The following is a 19,734-nucleotide window of genomic DNA, read 5'->3' as shown; positions in this document are numbered from 1 at the left end:
TGCCTTCAGAACGGCATTAATAGCCTTTAAGTGCAATTTAAGTCTCTAAAAACACTCACCCTGGCTATGGAAGTATGTTTGAAAATAAGCAGCATCACTAGAAGTCCCCTTCTATACATGTTTATTCTACTTGGCTTGGGGTACCTTGCAATTCCCTGTCAGCTGAAGGAGTGGCCAATTTAAATGATAGAAAGGCAGAACAGATGGAACATGCACTCTCTCCCAGTTTCTTACTCAAACCCACTTATTTTTAAGCTGTTCTTCTTCCAGCAAGGCTACTTCCTGTTTCAGAGCCTAGCTAGAGGGAAAAAGGCTTTCTAAAAAGCAAGAGGGGTGTATAGGTTAAGCAAGGGTTCAGATTCCCGGCATGGTGTGCTCCAATCATCCCTCACTGCTTTATCTGGATTGTGGAAATAGACTTTATTCTATGTTCAGCATGTTGCCATCATATCCCCTTGAGGTTGGCCCCCAAGAATGCTGTATAAACCTGAGTGGCTAACCTGTGGCCATCCAGATGTTGTTGAATACCAGTTCTCATCAGCTTCAGCCAACATGGCCAACAACCAGAGATAACAGCCCAACAACATCTGACAGGTCACAGGTTAGTCATCCCTACTCTGAATTTCAACATTGCAGACATACACGAGAGCGGAAAGAGTGGAAAATAGTTCATCTAAAGTGTAATGCAGGTTGAAGGCAGTACTGGAAGTTACAAAGAAAGCAATTCTGGACAATTTCCATAATTAAAATATGGTGTTCAAACATTTTATAAACAGCTTCAGACCATGATACCTAAAGAACTGCTTCCCACCATAGTAGCAGGCTCGTTTGACAAGAATGTGTAGTAAGGCTTTCCCTGTTGCTGTGCTCAGGTATCAGAATGCCTCAGGAGATCCATTTGGCTCCCTTCCCAGTGATAGTCTGATCAAGACAGAAAACCTTTGGTCTTTAAAGATGCTTCGATTTCTGTTCCTGACTTTTTGCCTGTTGTTATTTGCTTTAGATTTGCAGTGGGTTTTGTGTTTCTTTTTAATGTTTACATTTTATTGAATTTTTCAACAGCCCAAAGTTGCTTCCACCTGTCAAAGCTTATTAAGTCATTATGCAATGACTGCAAATTGCAGTTATATAAACAAGGCATACTTGGGTGTACAGAGGCAGAATTGACATGAAATATTAAAGTCTGGTAATATTTTTACTCTACCATTTTTACAGCATAACGAAAAGGTGATGCAAAAATGCTAAAAATATATTAGCAGTCTTCACAATGGGATGTGTTCAGTGAAGGTTAAGTGACTGAAAGCTTTCTGAATTGTAGGCTGAAGATTTCAACACTCCTTACCTGCATATAGTCTTTCCATGCTTGTGAAAAGGGGGTATCATACACACACATGAAATAAATGTTAAAATTAGACCTATTCCCATTCTTTTATTTCTGTTCTGTATTTAACAACTAGCCTGCCAAGCTATAGGCAACCACGAATTCCATAGAAGTGAGTGAGCAGCTGTTTGGCAGAGGAAAAGACAGATTGCTTCATCCTCCTTCTGCCAGCAGGCCAGACAGAAGGCAATTTTGTTTACTAGCTTGCATTTACTGCCTGGGGAGAAGGGGATTCTGCTCCTCCAGTAAGAAAAGGCAGGCAACTAGCCTCTTAGACGACTTCGGAAAAGGGTGCAAGCTAGTAACCTTTGGCAGCTTTATTTATCAGGCTGTTTTAGTCCCCTCTGGACTTCCAATATGACATGTTTAAACTGAAACATCAAATTCCATGAGACCAAGGCAGCATTCCAAAGGGGCATATTTATCTACTTTTCATATGGTTGTCCAATTTCCTGCCTTTCAGAAGATGCTCCTGATCTGGGGAAAGGACTTTTCAAAGGGAGCATTTCCCTCCTTCTTTGTGCCAGAACCTCTCCTTTAAAAATTCACTAATGTTTAGGTTAGCTTTTCTCCTATGTATACGGAGGGAGCTTTTACATGGGAAGAACTACAGGGAAAATAATATGACCCACTTCCCCTTGTGCCTGAAGTGGTAGTTAGAATTTGACCTAATGTTTTGTAGGACAATCTTCTATGCTTGGCCTAGGCAAGCTACAGAACGAGGGAGTGGATTGTGTGGCAGCAGAATAAACTGTGCTGTTTTGGAGTACTGATAGAGGGAATGCCATTTTTAAGAGATCCATCATGCTATTATGTATCCCCCTACAACTAAAAAGTTAAAAGTACCATGGATAAAAGTTCAAGCTTACCCTGCATACCTGCTCCAGAAGCTGGAGCCAAACATTTTGGTTTTCTACTTGTGGGAAGCTGGTGCCAAACATTTTGCTCTGATTTCATTTGAACCACATCAGCGAGGCTGATCAGTGGGGTCTTGTCTTCTGGGCAGCCAAGGACTTCCATACACACTGCCCAGGCTTGTGCCCCAAAGAGGTCACTTCAGTACTGCTAATTGGGGGGTGGTATTGAGTTATTGAGGGGTGTTATCGGGTTATTGTTCTTATTTTGATTTTATATATTGTGATCTTTTCTGTGAACCGCCCTGAAACCTCCAGGTATAGGGCGGTATATAAATTCAATAAATAAAATAAATAAAAATAAAATAATGCCGCTGTTTGACTTCATCCCTGGAGAAGCACTCCATTGTCTCTCGAGACAGATGGATGCCAACAATATATTGTTACTATTACTATTATTAATCACCCTTCATCCTAAATCCACAGGGTGGTTTGCAACATAAAACCTGGGGGGGGGTGGATTCAGAAATTTAGCAGGCAAGAGGCACAACCCATTTTGCTGCAGAGTAATAATAATAATAATAATAATTATTATTATTATTATTATTATTATTATTATTATTATTATTATTACTATTATTTATTTGTACCCCGCCCATCTGGCTGGGTTTCCCCAGCCACTCTGGGCGGCTTCCATAGAAACCAAAAAAACACTAAAATATCATACATTAAAAAATTCCCTGAACAGGGCTGCCTTAAGATGTCTTCTGAATGTCAGGTAGTTGTTTATCATTTTGACATCTGATGGGAGGGCGTTCCACAGGGCGGGCGCCACTACCGAAAAGGCCCTCTGCCTGGTTCCCTGTAGCTTTGCTTCTCGCAATGAGGGAACCGCCAGAAGGCCCTCGGCGCTGGACCTCAGCGTCCGGGCAGAACGATGGGGGTGGAGATGCTCCTTCAGGTATACTGGGCCGAGGCCGTTTAGGGCTTTAAAGGTCAACACTAGCACTTTGAATTGTGCTCGGAAACGTACTGGGAGCCAATGTAGGCCTTTCAAGACCGGTGTTATGTGGTCTCGGCGGCTGCCCCCAGTCACCAGTCTAGCTGCCGCATTCTGGATTAGCTGTAGTTTCCGAGTCACCTTCAAAGGTAGCCCCACGTAGAGCACATTGCAGTAGTCCAAGCGGGAGATAACTAGAGCATGCACCACTCTGGCGAGACAGTCCACGGGCAGGTAGGGTCTCAGCCTGCGTACCAGGTGGAGTTGGTAGACAGCTGCCCTGGACACAGAATTGACCTGCGCCTCCATGGACAGCTGTGAGTCCAAAATGACTCCCAGGCTGCGCACCTGGTCCTTCAGGGGCACAGTTACCCCATTCAGGACCAGGGAGTCCTCCACACCAGCCCGCCCCCTGTCCCCCAAGAACAGTACTTCTGTCTTGTCAGGATTCAACTTCAATCCATTAGCCGCCATCCATCCTCCAACCGCCTCCAGGCACTCACACAGGACCTTCACCGCCTTCACTGGTTCTGATTTGAAAGAGAGGTAGAGCTGGGTATCATCTGCATATTGATGGACACCCAGTCCAAACCCCCTGATGATCTCTCCCAGCGGCTTCATATAGATGTTAAAAAGCATGGGGGAGAGGACGGAACCCTGAGGCACCCCACAAGTGAGAGCCCAGGGATCCGAACACTCATCCCCCAACACCACTTTCTGGACACGGCCCAGGAGGAAGGAGCGAAACCACTGTATAACAGTGCCCCACACCAGAGTGGCTGGTGTGTCCTTATTTTTACCTATTAGAACTGTTCTCTCTGTTGCAAAGGCTGTCAGGAGACAATACATACCTTACAGACGTTTGCTACCAGACGTTTGCTACAGTGGCCATACACTCTGTATTATTATTATTATTATTATTATTATTATTATTATTATTACCGTATTTATTTATTTATTTATTTAGATTTATGTACCGCCAGTCAATCAGAAGAACACAGGGCGGTTTACAAGAGTACAAAATGAAAACACAAAATACACAACAACAACAACTACGCCCCCTCCCCTAAGCACAGCTCATCTACAGTGTTTTTTACACCTGACTCTCTCTTTCTGGCGCACATTCACAGGACCACGAAGACGAGGCAGCGAAGTGGTGCCCCGAAGCCCACAGGGAGAAAGCAGGCTGAGCGGGTCGCAGCCTCCGCCGCTATGATGGATGGGACGCATCCAGCTTAAGACTCGTGGCATCTGTTTTCCAAATTTGGGGAGAAACGTCTCTTCCCACCTCGGGAACTTACTCAGCGCTGACGGGGCGAGGCCTCTCCCGGCTCCATCGTCCGCCGCTCGCCTCTCAGCTGAGCCACTTGCGGGGCTCCGGCCTCCGCCAGGTTACCGCGCGACGAAGCGGCCCCGTCTCCCGAGTCGGCTTCCCCTCACAGCAGCCTCCCGCGTCTTTCGGCGGACTCTCCTCAGGCACCAGGCCCGGCTCTCGTCAGCGGAGCAGTAAAGCCGGCTGCCGGCAGAGCCACGGCCGCGCCTGACATTTCCTGCTTCGCCCAATCGCTCGCCGCCGCCTTCTCGTCACGACTCGGCCTCAAGCCCGTGAGGAAGTATGGGTAAACGGGAGAGAGAGAGAAAAAATCAACCCACACAAATATACTTGGAAAAAAATAAAAACCCTTTCACAGCACGGGACTACAACACCCAGGAGCCATTGCGGGAGCTCCCCTGCTGTGCGCATGCGCAAGGAGTCTTACGCCTGTTCGGTTATGTAATAGGACTACAATTTCCAGGAGCCATCGCGAAAGCTGTTGTTGTTGATGCCGTACCTATTTGTATTTGGTTTACTACGGCTGCAGCAGCCCTAAGCACGCTTACTTGAGTGTAAGCCCCATCTGAAGTGAACGTGGCTTGCTTGTAAGGTGTGCAGAGGGTGGCCATATGTCATAGATGCTTGAGTTGACATTCCAGCATTGCAGCGGGTTGGACTAGATGACCCTTCCAACTTTACAGATCTAGGATTGCACTGTGAGGCTGCAATCCTATGCGCATTTAACCTGGCAGAAAGCCTTGCGTGACATACATGGGAGACTGCGCTGCTATTCATTGCTTTCAAGCTGAATGCCAAAAGTGCATCTTCAGCAAAAGCTAAAGATCTGTGTGGCAAGAGCATGTTGTTGTTGTTTAGTCGTTTCCGACCCTTCGTGACCCCATGGACCAGAGCACGCCAGGCACTCCTGTCTTCCACTGCCTCCCGCAGTTTGGTCAAACTCATGCTGGTAGCTTCGAGAACACTGTCCAACCATCTCGTCCTCTGTCGTCCCCTTCTCCTTGTACCCTCCATCTTTCCCAACATCAGGGAGTCTTCTCTTCTCATGAGGTGGCCAAAGTACTGGAGCCTCAGCTTCAGGATCTTTCCTTCCAGTGAGCACTCAGGGCTGATTTCCTTCAGAATGGATAGGTTTGATCTTCTTGCAGTCCATGGGACCCTCAAGAGTCTCCTCCAGCACCATAATTCAAAAGCATCAATTCTTCGTGGCAAGAGCATATTTATATTTATATTCAAAAAAACCATGTCTTATTGTTGCTGGGGAGCAGGGACGCATATGGCAGCCCATTGGTTTTGTTTGTTTAACGTTTTAACAGATAGCAAAGCAGAATGCGTTTCAAAGCGCTTTCCACTGCAAGGTACTACAACTCCCAGAAATCATTGCGGCAGCCGGGAGAACGTTGGCCCGGGCGGGTCGAGCGCGCGAGCTTCTGTTGCTGAGATTTCCGGAGCTGCGGGGACCTGGGCTTTGCTGCGATCGGTGTTGCAACCGGCACTGCAGCGCAAGGCGCGGGAGCCAGGAAAGTGGAGGGATCGGGGATCCCAGCTCTCGGTGCATCATCGCGTCCGAGCGCCATGCACAGGTAAAGGGCGGCTAGGTAGGGGAGCGGATGCAGAGAAATATCAAGGGCGAGCGGATCCCGCCGAAAGCTTAAGGCAGCTTGCGCGCGCTTTTGCCTTTCTAGGTTCTTCCAGTTAAAGGCTGCAGCCGTCCACACACAGGGTAGAGTAGTCCAGCTGCAAAGTGTAAGCCTGTATGCATAGGATCGGGCTGCAATTCATTTGCGGATTGCACCATCCCGCCCACAATCTGCTATTTCTGTAAACGCGTTAGTTTCTCTAGATTGATAGCATCCATAAACATCCCTGTTTAAAGTCCTGTCATTCTCTGCAGTCTGCAAGTGCACAAAAGCTGGACTGCGTGGAGTGCTACTGGTCACACTTCAGAGCTGTTGCATTGCCACTGAGTGCCAAAGCTTGGTCAGGTTTTTAAAAAACAACAATAAATATTTTTCTGTACCTAAAGCTTAATGGTTGTGAGGCTGCTCTGTGTGCTTTCCTTCGCCCCTTTTCTTACACACCAGTGGAAAATGTGCATGTGGGAATCTGCTCAGCAAATTTTTTTTAATTAGGAACAGATTGTGGGGGACCCTCTAAACCCTAGAAATTAATAAATTTATTAATAAAATTAATAAATTTGGATGATTTGGGATGTGAAGGGAGAAATATAAACTGCAAAGGAATACCTAAGCTAACTCATGCAAAACAACTTGGCCAAGCTAGGGCCATTAAGAAACAATACAAGGCTATTGAGGGACATTGGCAATGCAAGAGAACTGCCCTCCCCCCTGCCCTGAGTTGTGAAGGGGGGGTTGGAAGGTTGCCAGGGTTACTGTGTGTGAGGTGACAGGGAAAAGGGAGCAAGTGGTTCTGGGAAGAAGGCTGGGATCCATGTTGGGCAGGCTGGCTGCAGGCTGGCTTGGAGAGATGCCTTGGCTTGGTCTCCAGGGCTGCACTGCTGTGGGGTACAAGCCTCTCTTGAAATGACCATGCTGTAAGATCTGGACTCCCTCCATGCACACTGAAGGTATAAATAGGTGAATAAACCATATTTCTTAAAGCTACAACAGTCTCTGCTGTGTCTCAATTCTCCAAAGGACCACGAACCCTGGGTGAGTGTCTGGAGCCCCATGGGCTCTTGCCACCGCGAGGCACCCGACTTTTGTAACAATACAAAAATACTTTGTGTGTGTGTCAGAGGCCTCAGAACACCTGTCTAAGGTGTCTGTGCAGTAGCTGTATGCACAAACCCTTGATTCCATTTCTTCAGGGACTACATGTTATGGGGATCATGCATACATGTATGTTGGTCAGCAAACTTTTTCATGAGCAGAATGTGTGCTTTTATTTAAAATGCATCTCTGGGTTATTTGTGGGGCATAGGAATTCATTATTTTTTTCATAATATAGTCCGGCCCTCCACAAGGTCTGAGGGACAGTGGACCGGCCCCCTACTGAAAAAGTTTGCTGACCCCTGCTCAGCTGCAACAGGCAGCAATTCTCCAAAGTTCTCAAACACAAGCTTTTCTCAGTCCTGTGTCCGGAAGTCCCCTTAGCTGGAGATGCCAGGGTTTGAACTCAGAAACATCCAGAGTTAAAGACCATATTGCACCACTAACACATCCCTTCCTCATCCATCTATGAGTTCTGTCCAGCAACTCAGTCAATGCAAGCGCTGTTCTTGAGACATGCGAAACTAGTTATCAAAAGGCAAAAAGAGTGATTCCCTCCTATTCAAAGCAAGTTCAACTATTGACTTGCTAGCTGAGTGCCATATTGTGCAGTATTCAATGGGTTTGTTTTTTGGCGAGCAGGCAGCCTAACAGTTTTTCAGGCTGTCTAGGACATGTGTAAGCAACCTGTCTAGTTTCATACAGTTCTAAAAAACTGATAGCTATTGTCTGCTCCCACCACCATCTTGGCCAGTCCCTCTGGTACACCCAGCTTTTACAAGCAGTAAAGTCCTTATTGCCATATTTTGAAGAGCAAAAAAGAGGGTGCTGTGATGACTCATTTTAAATACCCCTACTATATGTAGGCTATAGAAGCTGTGATATATTGTTAAGGGGGGCAGGAGAAGAGAAGAGGAAAGCAAGTCTTCAGTCATCAGTTATGTCTGTGTCTCATCCAGAAAGAGAGGACGTATCCTGGAAAAAGAGGACACAGCAACCCTGCAATTAATGTAGATGCCCATACCTGAAATATTTGACCACCATGGCTGGAATGTGTGACCACTAGCCTTCAGGAGAAGACCACATTTCCCTTTCATGCAATTTTAGAAAACTATAATTTCGGAGGATATATTTAGAGTTACTTTTTCTGCCTGTGTTGACATGTCTGCTGAAGTGCAACCATGGCTTGATACTAAGAGTGTGCCAATCTGTGTCTGGGCCTTTTTATTTCTTGCAGGAGACATCTCCAGGAAATTCCAGATTCAAGCAGCAACGTCACCGCTAGTTTCACATGGGGATGGGATCCCAGCAAGACTTCGGAGCTGCTCTCGGGCATGGGGGTGTCTGTTCTTAAGGATAAGCTAGGCAATGAGAACACCCCCCAGGAACTGCTCATGTGCATGGGACCACCTGCAAAACGGCAGAAAGTGAAGGAAAAGGAATTTACTATTGCCCGCAGACCTAGGCTGCTTAGAGAGGCAGGAGCAGGTAAAATGTAATAACAATACATATTCAAGATACAGCCCTACCTCGGGTTAAATATGCTTCGGGATGAATATTTTCAGGTTGCGCTCCATGGCGACCCGGAAGTAACGGAGTGTGTTACTTCCAGGTTTCGCCGCTCGTGCATGCGCAGATGCTCAAAATGACGCCATGCGCAGAAGTGGCGACCCGCGGGTGTGGGTTGCGTTCACTTCAGGATGCGAACGGGGCTCTGGAACGGATCCCATTCGCATCCAGAGGTACCACTTTATAGCTAATTGGTAATGTTAAAGATTAAATGGATTCAAACCTTGCTAAATAAATCAAAAAGTTCTCTATATATTTTGTTAATTGCATTACGTCTAATGTTTTAAAGTGTGTTTTTATTACTATTTTTAAAGGAAGATTTTATATTATTTTATGATGACAGCTTTTGATTAAGCAGTATATAAATCTTGTTAAATAAATACATTTACAGAGCCCTTGGATATACATACATATACACACACACACACACACACACACACACACACACACATATATATATACACATATATAGGCACTAAGGAGTGTAGGAGAACTTCACAGTTTGTGTGTTTTAACAGTATGAATTGTCTTGATTTTAAAGCCTGTAGCGTTAATAACAGTGTCCCCATTTACATTCTGTTTGTGGTATCTGTTTTCCCAAACCTCTGCACACAGGAGTCTCTTGGGATTCGTTGCCTGATGAACTGCTTCTGGGAATTTTCTCTTATCTGTCCTTGACAGATCTGCTGAAAGTTCCACAGGTTTGCCGGAGGTGGCATCGCCTTTCGTAAGTGCTGGCTGAATTCTAAACTCATATTATTTATTTTTGAATTTATGCCCCAACTTTCTAATAATAATAATAATACACAAGTCAGTAGATAGTGACTGACTGGGAGTCATTCTAGCCCAGGGGTCTGCAACCTTTAAGACAAAAAGAGCCACTTGGACCCGTTTCCGAAGGAAAAAAAACCTGGGAGCCGCAAAACTCGTCATTATAAAAATAACTTTTTTGTCACTTATTTTATTATTTCTTTGTTTGACTCCTCAGAATTACTCCTCCTCATAGAAATAAACGTTAAATTAACAAGTTATCTTTTTGTGTGTGTGTGTTCTTCACTCCCCTTCAAAACAGTGACCAGCGTACATGCCCCCTTTCAATGCAGTGACCAGTGTACATGCCCCTTACAATGTAGCGGGCGGGCGGGAAGGTGACGTCGGGACGGTGTGTGACTAACGCACGCACCGCCCCCATGCGACATCACAGCCAGTACAGCGCCCGCCACAGTGGGGAGTGTCGGAGCGCACAATGCGCCTCCTCCCCTCGCTAGTATCCGCCCCGGAGCCGTGGCAAAGGTGTAAAAGAGCCACATGCGGCTCCGGAGCCGCGGGTTGCAGACCCCTGGTCTAGCCAGTAGGGAATGCTTGCAGGGGCTGAGTCCCAAGAATATCTGTTGGACCGCAAGTTCCCCATCTCTGCTTTAGTGCATGAAAGAGGGCGTGCTCAGTATGCAAACAAAAACTCTAGAACTCAACCAGAATGGGAGAGCTGTGATCTACTTCCATCAGAAGTTTTAAGCAGTGAAGTGGAAGCCAGAGCTTTGCTATCAAAATTAGGATGCAATCCTTAAACTAGGGAGTAAACCCCAATAGACACAATGAGGCTCAACCTCTGAGTAAATATGAAGAGGATGCTGTTTCAAGACCTTGCTAATGGCAACCTCTGCCGAAGCTTCCAGTTTGTTTTCTAACCACCCCACGATTTTCCTCCTTTAGGATTGACGAGTCGCTCTGGCAGACTCTCGACCTTGCAGGAAGGAATCTGCGGCCAGGTGTGATTGGCCATCTGCTGCCATTAGGTATAACTGCCTTCCGTTGTCCAAGGTCCTGTGTTGGCAACCCTTTGTTCAAAACAAGCAGGTAATGCTGTTCCAAATCCCCCTTCCCCCCCATTTTCTTGCCTTGTATTCAGGCCTGTGCTACCTACTCTCTTGCAACGTAATAATAATAATAATAATACAGTGGTACCTCAGCTTAAGTACTTAATTCGTTCTGGAGGTCCGTACTTAACCTGAAACTGTTCTTAACCTGAAGCACCACTTTAGCTAATGGGGCCTCCTGCTGCCGCCGCACCGCTGGAGCACAATTTTTGTTCTTATCCTGAAGCAAAGTTCTTAACCTGAAGCACTATTTCTGGGTTAGCAGAGTCTGTAACCTGAAGCGTATGTAACCTGAGATACCACTTTTATTTATACCCCGCCCTCCCCAGCCAAGACCGGGCTCAGGGCAGCTAACACCAAATATAAAACAGTTGATTGAAATACAATTTAAAAAACAAGATTAAAATACAACATTAAAATGCAGCCTCATTTCAGCAGAAACTCAAAAACTTTTTGGGGGACGAAAACATCAAGTCTTCACCAAGGCTAACTATCCAGACTGGTCCTACGTGGGCCAGAAAAAAGCCAGGGAAGTCCCCAAGTAGGAGTTCCGTCACAGAAGGAAAAAAGAAAGAGGGGGAGGGGATCAAGCTAATTCCAAGCCAAAAGCCAGGCAGAACAACGCTGTCTTACAGGCCCTGCGGAAAGAAATCAGATCCTGCAGGGCCCTGGTCTCATGAGGCAGAGCGTTCCACCAGGCCGGGGCCAGTGCTGAAAAGGCCCTGGCTCTGGTTGAGGCTAATCTGACTTCCTTAGGGCCTGGGACCTCTAGGGTGCTGCTATTTTTGGACCTTAAGGTCCTCCGTGGGGCATACTGGGAGAGGCGGTCCCGTAGGAATGAGGGTCCTAGGCTATAATAGCATAAAACCATAATAGTAGTTATATTCTACTACACCGGGAGCCTTAAGAGAGCTTGTCTACATTTTGACACTGAGAACCAGTGTAGCATTTTGTGTTGAATGTGGCTTTAAAAAACAACCCATTCAGACTTGGATCTCTCTTTGTGTGTGGTGTTGGGAGAGCGATTGATCATCTCTCAGCCTAACCTGCCTTGACCAAGTGATTATGATTAACCATTTTTATATCCTGCCTTTTCTCCAAATAGCTCAACGCAGCATACAGAGTTCTCCCCACCCCTTCCATTTTATCCTCAATAACAGCCTTGCAAGGTAGGTTAAGCTGAGAGATAGTGACTGGCCCAAGGTCACCAGGGAACTTCATGGACTGGTTGAATCTTTCCTGGCCTTTGTCCCAAACTCTGACTACTGCACCACATTAACTGATGTTTCTAGATTAATGGTATTTCAATATCAATATGCATTAGCTTGTTGGGTGACTCATTTTGAATCTTTTCAATGTGGACCCCACATTGCTTTATGCAGCAAAATGAGCTAGTGAAGTCCTGAGATCAGGATTCTGTATTATACCGAGAAGAATACACCACTTCAGGTTGCAAAGAGGGTGTGTGTGTGTTTTGATTATATTTTTAAATTGCATTCTAAAACTCATTTTGCTTTTCCCCATCTCCCTGCTCCTCCCATTCTTTTGTAGACCTCTTCGGGTACAGCATCTAGACCTGTCGAATTGTACAATAAAAGTTGGAGATCTCCAAAGTATTCTTTGCAGGTGCCAGGAGCTACAGAACCTCAGCTTGGAAGGGCTTGAGCTTTCTGATGATATAATTAAGTGAGTGGGCAAAAAAAAACCTTTTAACCTTTTTGCACAAGTAGACCTTACCAAATAACCAAATACTCTTGGGATTGCTGCATTTCAGGCACACAAGAGTTAACAGATGAAAGCCCAAAAAACCCAGGAAGCATACAAGAATGTGGACCAAAAAAAAAAAGGAGAAATGTATTTCAAAGATGCTAAAACAATGGAATAGTTTATTGTTGAATGTACCCGACACATTTTGGCAATAATGGCTTATTGTCTCACTTGTGTACAGACTGATCCCAAAATCTGTGTTTCAAAAAATCTTGCAGGGCCAAAACCTTTCAATTTTTTGAAAAACAGGGTCTAAGCCAAGCTTAGGAAATTGTAGTTAGCTTAAACCAGGGGTCAGCAAACTTTTTCAGGAGGGGGCCGGATTAACGAGCCTGGTGGGCCGTATCCGGCCCACGGACCTTAGTTTGACAACCTCTGGCTTAAACTATGGTTCATTTAGGAGTTAGGATCATAAACCATAGTTTAATCAAAAGTTCCTCTGAGGGCATTCCCATTTATTCCTCATTGTTGTGCCCCAGTAATGGAGGAGAGTAGAGAGTATGAGAACTCAAAGCTCATAGTTCATTACTATAGCACTAAACTGCCTTATGTAGAAGTCAACCAGTATCAGAGGTGGGCAACTATTTCTCTGTTGAGCACTACATTCATTTAGGGATACTCTTTAGAAGGGGGGAAGTCAGAGCCAAAAGTGAATGGGGCAACCCTCTCTGTCTTTTCACCTGCTCCTTCCTCTGTACCCAGCAAGCTGCCAAGGCAGAGAAAGATCACACTCACAGATCTGAACTGACAGCTTGCAGAGCGCTTTGGAAATATTCTGGCTTCAGAACATTGTAGTCAATGCTTAAAAATGTTTCCATGTGAAGGAGTGCAGTGTGGACATTGGAAGGTATATCACCAGCCTCTTGCAGTTTTCCCTACTGCTCCCTAAGGGCCGTAGGTGCTGGTGTGGAGACTGGCTTTGTGAACAGGCAGTTTAATGTCTTATTTCTTCTCACCTTTCAGAAATATAGCACACAACCCCTGTTTGGTGCGACTAAACCTGTCTGGGTGCTCTGGGTTCTCTGCAGAAGCCTTGGAGACAATGCTGGACAGTTGCCCCAGGTAGTAAAAGTTCATTGAGTTATGCAAGAAGCAACAGTAGATTTAGCACTGGCAAGATGCAGACAAACCGGATGTTTGCAGAAACTCTTAACCAAGAAATCTGCTTGAGAGGGAAATGCATGCAACAAGCTGTGCTTCTTTCTGTTTTCACTCCACTGTCGTTCTGCTGAGCCATAAAATGAGTTTTAAAAAGTTTTGTGTATAGACTGTTCTTGCTTATTTCTGCAAAGTTTTCTGCGAATTTTATTTCTGCAAATTAGTTTTTGTTCGACCTGTTTGTTCCTTTAAAAAATCAGTTTTATTAAAGGCCTTCAACATATAATACAATACAAACCAAACAAAGCTAACATCTAAAAAGAGCAGAATAATAAAAAGGAAAAGAGGACACCCACCCAACTTGTTTGCTCTGAATGGTCTTTTAAAGTTGACACTTAGTTCTGATTAGGCTTGTTCATTCACTTTCTTCTTGGTAAAGAACATTTCATCCACTTATTGGTAGGAACAAATTAGCCCATTTCTCTGTAAGCTTAAGGGCAAATGCAGCTTTAACAGCAAGAGGGATTCTCATTTGCCTTAACAACATGACAGTGTCCTGGAATACAGGAGGCAGCTTTATACATAGCCTTGCAGTTTATCCATCTAGATTAATACTACCTACACTGACTGGCAGCAGCTGTCCAGAATATCAGACTGGTTTCCCCCCAACCTTCCTTGGAGATGTTGAGGCTTGGTCCTTCTGAAAGCCCACAAACAGGACAGGAAGGTGATAGCCCTCTCCTTTTGTTTGTAAGCAATGATTTGGAGACATGCTGCCTCTGATCCTATAGGTGAAAAACCATCCTGAATAATAGCCCTTGACAGCTTTCTCCTCCGTGAATTTGTCTCATGTCCTTTTGAAGCCATCAGATTAGTGGCCATCAACTTGTCTTATGACAGTGAATTCTGTACATTCATTATGTGTGGGGAACACTTTCTATCGATAAACTTTGTTGTATAAACCTGGGTGTGTATTTTTTTAAAAAAATGTTAGTTAAGATTTCCATTTATATTGCATTTGGGTTTTTGTTTCTTTCCAGCATCTAGAAAATGGATAGTGAAATTGCGTCCCTCCAGTCTTTTTCTGGATTACAATTTCCACCATCCCTGACCATTGGCCTTGCTGGCTGGGCCTGATGGGAGTTGGGAGTCCAGAACATCTATCTGGAAGGCCACAAACCCCCCACCATAATAAACAAATAATAAATGAACGTGTGTCTTGAAAGTAATGTTTTCTCAACTTGTACACAGATTGGAAGAGCTGAACTTGGCCTGGTGTGACTTCACAGTTGATCACGTGAAAGCAGCAGTCAGCCACATTTCTCCAACGGTAACACAGCTGAACCTCAGTGGATACAGGCAGAATTTACTGATGCCAGGTGAGAGGCCAATTTTGGCTTGAAACCAGCTTGCTCGAGTAACCTACCATCCACACTTGGAAGCCTGCTGTGCGAATAACTCTAGTCTTCTATTACAGTAAATTTTGGGAATGAAGCAAACTTGCAAGAAGGAACGTTTTAAGATACCGTATTTTTTGCTCTATAAGACTCACTTTTTCCCTCCTAAAAAGTAAGGGGAAATGTGTGTGCGTCTTACGGAGCGAATGCAGGCTGCGCAGCTATCACAGAAGCCAGAACAGCAAGAGGGGTTGCTGCTTTCACTGCGCAGCGATCCCTCTTGCTGTTCTGGCTTCTGAGATTCAGAATATTTTTTTCCTTGTTTTCATCCTCCAAAAACTAGGTGTGTCTTGTGGTCTGGTGCGTCTTATAGAGCGAAAAATACGCTAATGTGAAATGTATGCCTACAGCTGCAGGAACGAGAGTGTTGAAATGTGTAACTTTAAGGCATTTTTATCTCTAGGCAAAAACTGTACTGCCTGTTGACGTGTGATGACCAGATTGCATTTGACTTTTCAGATATCAAAACATTAACCGAGAGGTGTTCCAGTCTAGTCCATTTAGATTTAAGGTAAGAATTTGAGTGTTAACAACACACACACACACACACACACACACACACACACACACACGCACACAGCCCCATAGTTGTGTCTCTGAAGTCCAGTGCTAAGGAATAAATCAAGGTCACCAACACAAGGATTCCTGCTAGTGCAATGGGACTTTCCTGTGCCCTCCCCAAATTTGCTCCAGAGAGTTGGGGGAATCCATAGAACAAATTTATGGGTTATGCAGTGGGCGGAGGGGGAGAATGTTCCACTGTGCAAAATTAGAAACCATTGCACCAACAGAATGTTTACATAGCGCTACTTTCGGTACAGCCCAATAGTGCTACAGTCGTACCTTGGATCTCAAACACCTTGCAGCTCAAACGTTTTGGCTCCCAGACGCCGCAAATCCGGAAGTGAGTTTTCAGTTTGCGAACATTTTTTGAAAGCCCGAGATCCGACGCAGCTTCTGATCGAGTGCAGGAAGCTCCTGCAGCCAATCGGAAGCTGCACCTTGGTTGTCGAACATTTTCGGAAGTCGAATGGGCTTCCGGAACGGATTCCATTCGACAACCAAGGTACGACTGTATTTTGAGTCTAATCATGTAGTATCAAGTCTGAGGAGCAGAACAGGGTAAGGGCTGCATGGACTTGGGGTTCAACCCACAGTGGTCTATATGTCAAAGTGGGTGTTCACATTTAAAATAACATTCTGTTTTGAAAGTGACAGATCAGGGGGTTTCACAAAAACCTTTCAGCTGTCCAGATTTACAGCAGGGGACTCATGGGGAGTGCTCAGTAAAAACCTGTTTCCCCAAAATTAATTTTCTTTTTTTAAAAAAAGGAATGGACAGATTTGTGAGGCCACAAAAATACACTTTGGCATTGCAGGAGGGGAAGGGAAGCAAATGCCTGCAAGTTCCCGTGTGAGATTGGGAGGGGTGGCCAATGCAACTGTTTCTAAGCAGGCAGCAAGTGCCAGTCTTGCTGCTCAAGCAAAGCAGCTGTGGATCCTCTCTTCTCCAAAGGAAATCTCCTATTTCCATCATCTCCCCAAAATCTGCATGAGAGCATACACAGCATGAGGAACTTTTAAATGGGGATTATTTTGGACGTAGAAAGTGTCTTCTTGTGATGCCCACTTGCTCCAAGCCACCTTTTAAATGGATGAGAGGTTGCCCTTTAGTGATAGAGTGCCCTCCATAAAACGTCGGCTCCCATAGACCTCCCTTCTTCCAAGCAGTCTTCATAAATTCAGTTTCTGTACAGAGTCTGACTGTAAAAGTACTTGGGATAACCGGAAACTAGTCTGCAAAACTATGATTGTGCTAAATATGTTCCTTTATTCTTCTACTAGCCTGCCAAGCTTATATATGCAGAGGCTGGAGTTCTTAAATCAGTTGCTGTTTTTCATTACAGTGACAGTGTTATGTTGAAGCCGGATTGCTTTCAGTATTTCCACCATCTGGCGTCTCTTGAACACCTGGGTCTTAGTCGATGCTATCAGATACCTCCTGCAGCCCTACTGTGAGTAATGTTAACTACTTCAAATCAATAAAAGCAGAAGGTGTTATTCAACTAAGTTTTACTTTGAGTATACCCAGTGAAAATAGTCTGCTCTTCAAGTGGTGTGAGGGTCACTCCACTATGTACCAGACCTTCTGCATGAAAGATAGCAAACATGGACTGCAACTCCCAATCAGCCCCAGCCAGTTTGATCAATGGTCAGGGATAGGAACTGTAGTCCAACATCTTAAATTAGATACCCGTTTCAGAGTTTGGTGTGGCGCTGTGAGTAGGATCACATGTGCCTCTGCGCCCTGCACCAATTTCCAGGTATCCATCCTTTCATGCAAGCCATATCTGCTCCTCGCCCCCCACAATATTTGCACTCTCTCTTCGTGCTACCTTATCAGGGACATCTCACCATTGAAAGGGCTGCTCATCACCTTAAATCTTCTCTGCCAACGTTTATTTCCTAGCCTGTTGCACCACACCTTTTCCTGAGTTGTTTTGTTTGCAATCCTATATCTTAAATCTGAGTAGATATGTATAAGACGGTGTTATTAAGGAACATGTAACAAGTTAATAAAAGGGTGTCCATAGGCCTGTTATGAGTGCATAAATGCGTTCTGCCATTATTTAGTATAGTGGGACCCAGTTCTCGTTAGCATGTCATCCTCCAAATGTCCACTTCGTTAGCAAAGCCCAAACCACAAGGAACATATTCATCGGTTTGCATGCCTTGTAATGTTGTTTGACAAATGGATGTTGGAGTTTCTGTAGCTTTGCGAACCTGTCAACCGCCTCCTGTTATGTGGCAACCAGATATCTCGGTTTCTGCCTAAGGGGCTTCTTGTTCATTTTAAGAGGGGAGGAGAATGAATATTCATCTCTCAGTAAGGAATGGGGATGCTGTAGAGCAGGGTGGGTTTGGGGTATCTTGCCATCCTCCAGTCTTTCTTTGTGCTTGGCACAGTATGACATGTACTGCTGTACCCTTAATCCAACGCCCCAAGATCACAAACACTGCAAAGCATTTGCATGGGCAAGAACCCCCTTCTCATGCAAACCATTCTGTCATCTGGTAGTAAAATGGACCTTAGGCAAGGATGGTTAGGGGCACAGCCTTTGCTGTATGGCTCGTGCTGCCACTCTGTATTTCAGATCTGACGAATTGCATTATCCAGTTCCCTGTGGTTCTGTTCACTTAACTTTCCTTTTTTTGTTGTTATAGTGAACTTGGTGACATAGCCACACTCAAATCACTCCAGGTTTTTGGAATAGTGACTGCCAGCTCCCTTCAACTCTTGAAGGCAACACTTCCTCGCCTAAAGATCAACGTCTCCCATTTTACACCTATTGCAAGGCCCACCGTGGGCTGTAAAAGGAACGAACAGATTTGGGGAATCCAATGCAGACTGAGCTTGAAAAGTCCAGTTGGTTTTTAAAATGGCTTGAAAGACATTTTTAGCTGCTACCAAGAGCTGTGATGCATCCTCGAAGGACGGTCGAGTTCATAGGTTGTGTTTTAATCTTGTTTTATTTTGTGACAGGCGCTGCAGTCCACATCTTTCTAAATGGACTTAAATCAGTTTGTGTGCAAGTGCTATCATACTTCTGCTGAACTGTATTAAAAACCTGCTAATTATGTACAAATAGTTGACATTAAGCAACATGAACCCCATGCTTTTCGAAACACTATTGAAAAACAAGCTAAGTGTGATTTTTAAATATTAAAACGCTCAAAAATTTTATATACTGTTTCAGCTCTAGCTAAACTACTGTGGCAATCTTATCAATGGTCTCACACACAACTGCACTCTTGTAAGAAGGTGGCTTCAAGGAACTACCATCTTCAGAGGTTCTCCCCTCTTTTCTGGTTGATATATTGGTCTGCACTAGAGAATATTTGGAGGGAGTGGGGGTAGTCTGTAGTTCTAACTGGCACTAGCATTTGTTACTGTGTTCAACCTTTTTCTCTGCATGGAAAGTTAACTGAAGCCAACTTTGGAGGAGAGCTGTGCACACAATCCCAATATAGTCTTAGGTGAAAGAATACTAGGCTCTGTTAAATAAAATAAAATGGAAAGTAATGATGGAAGGCCTTTAAAACCATGTGAGATGAAACTTTACTGGCAATAATCTGAATACGTACTTTGAAGTTCGTGCTTGGAATAAGGCATTTAGCTGAACTCTTTTATTCAAAGCACCATTGAGATTTATGTTGCTCACTCCTCACTCATCCTTTGAAGTGTAGTATATGTCAAATAGCCAACACTACTGCTCTTCTTGATTAAGAGAGAGGAGTTAGTGCTGTGTTCACTCTTCATATGCTTTATAATTGCTCAGAATGCGTTTATCTGTTTCCTAAATTCACTACACTGGGGCTATTTAAATCTTAGTGTTCAGTGATGGCAGTTGAACATCACATCACAGAAGAAAAATTATTCCACAATTGCACAGATATATGGCTGTTCTCTTTCCCTGCCTCCAAAATGAATAATGAAGATGCAGAAGGTAAAACTGAAAAGCAGTGGGCAGTGTTAGCATTGTCTTTAAGATCTATTTGTTCTCCCCAATCTAGACCAATTTGTGTAGAATACCGTACTTTTAATTGTATACTTTATTCTGACAATTGATGAAGAATCACTATAGGTTCCCCCCCACCTGTAGCA

The 19,734-nt window shown here is 44.6% G+C and overlaps 2 protein-coding genes across 4 annotated transcripts in view; one reads left to right on the top strand and one right to left on the bottom strand.

Moving 5' to 3' along the window:
* The window catches only part of LMBRD2 (LMBR1 domain containing 2), a 31,661-nt gene extending 26,700 nt beyond the window's left edge, over window positions 1-4,961 (bottom strand). For both annotated transcript variants that reach the window (XM_081212860.1, XM_081212861.1), the window contains exon 1: window positions 4,537-4,961. The gene's annotated coding sequence lies outside the window, so the exon portion shown is untranslated. The remainder of the gene's footprint in view (window positions 1-4,536) is intronic.
* A 974-nt stretch (window positions 4,962-5,935) lies between these two features.
* On the top strand, window positions 5,936-19,201 carry SKP2 (S-phase kinase associated protein 2). Of its 2 annotated transcripts, none has more exons than XM_081213081.1 (10): window positions 5,936-6,151; window positions 8,538-8,788; window positions 9,488-9,596; window positions 10,583-10,726; window positions 12,298-12,432; window positions 13,477-13,575; window positions 14,863-14,990; window positions 15,528-15,579; window positions 16,976-17,083; window positions 18,294-19,201. In XM_081213081.1, the coding sequence occupies exons 1-10, from the start codon at window positions 6,144-6,146 to the stop codon at window positions 18,505-18,507; spliced, it is 1,248 nt and encodes a 415-aa protein (XP_081069207.1). In that variant the 5' UTR covers window positions 5,936-6,143; the 3' UTR covers window positions 18,508-19,201. The 2 variants fall into 2 exon arrangements, with proteins under 2 accessions (XP_081069207.1, XP_081069206.1); XM_081213080.1 differs by having other exon boundaries at window positions 5,938-6,151; window positions 9,485-9,596.
* The last annotated feature ends 533 nt before the right edge of the window (window positions 19,202-19,734 follow it).

This window comes from Podarcis bocagei (genome assembly GCF_964188305.1).
Source record: "Podarcis bocagei genome assembly, chromosome: 11".
Classification (NCBI taxonomy): Eukaryota; Metazoa; Chordata; class Lepidosauria; order Squamata; family Lacertidae; genus Podarcis; species Podarcis bocagei.
The sequence above is the reverse complement of the archived record's forward strand: the minus strand, read 5'-3'. Positions and strand labels throughout refer to the sequence as shown.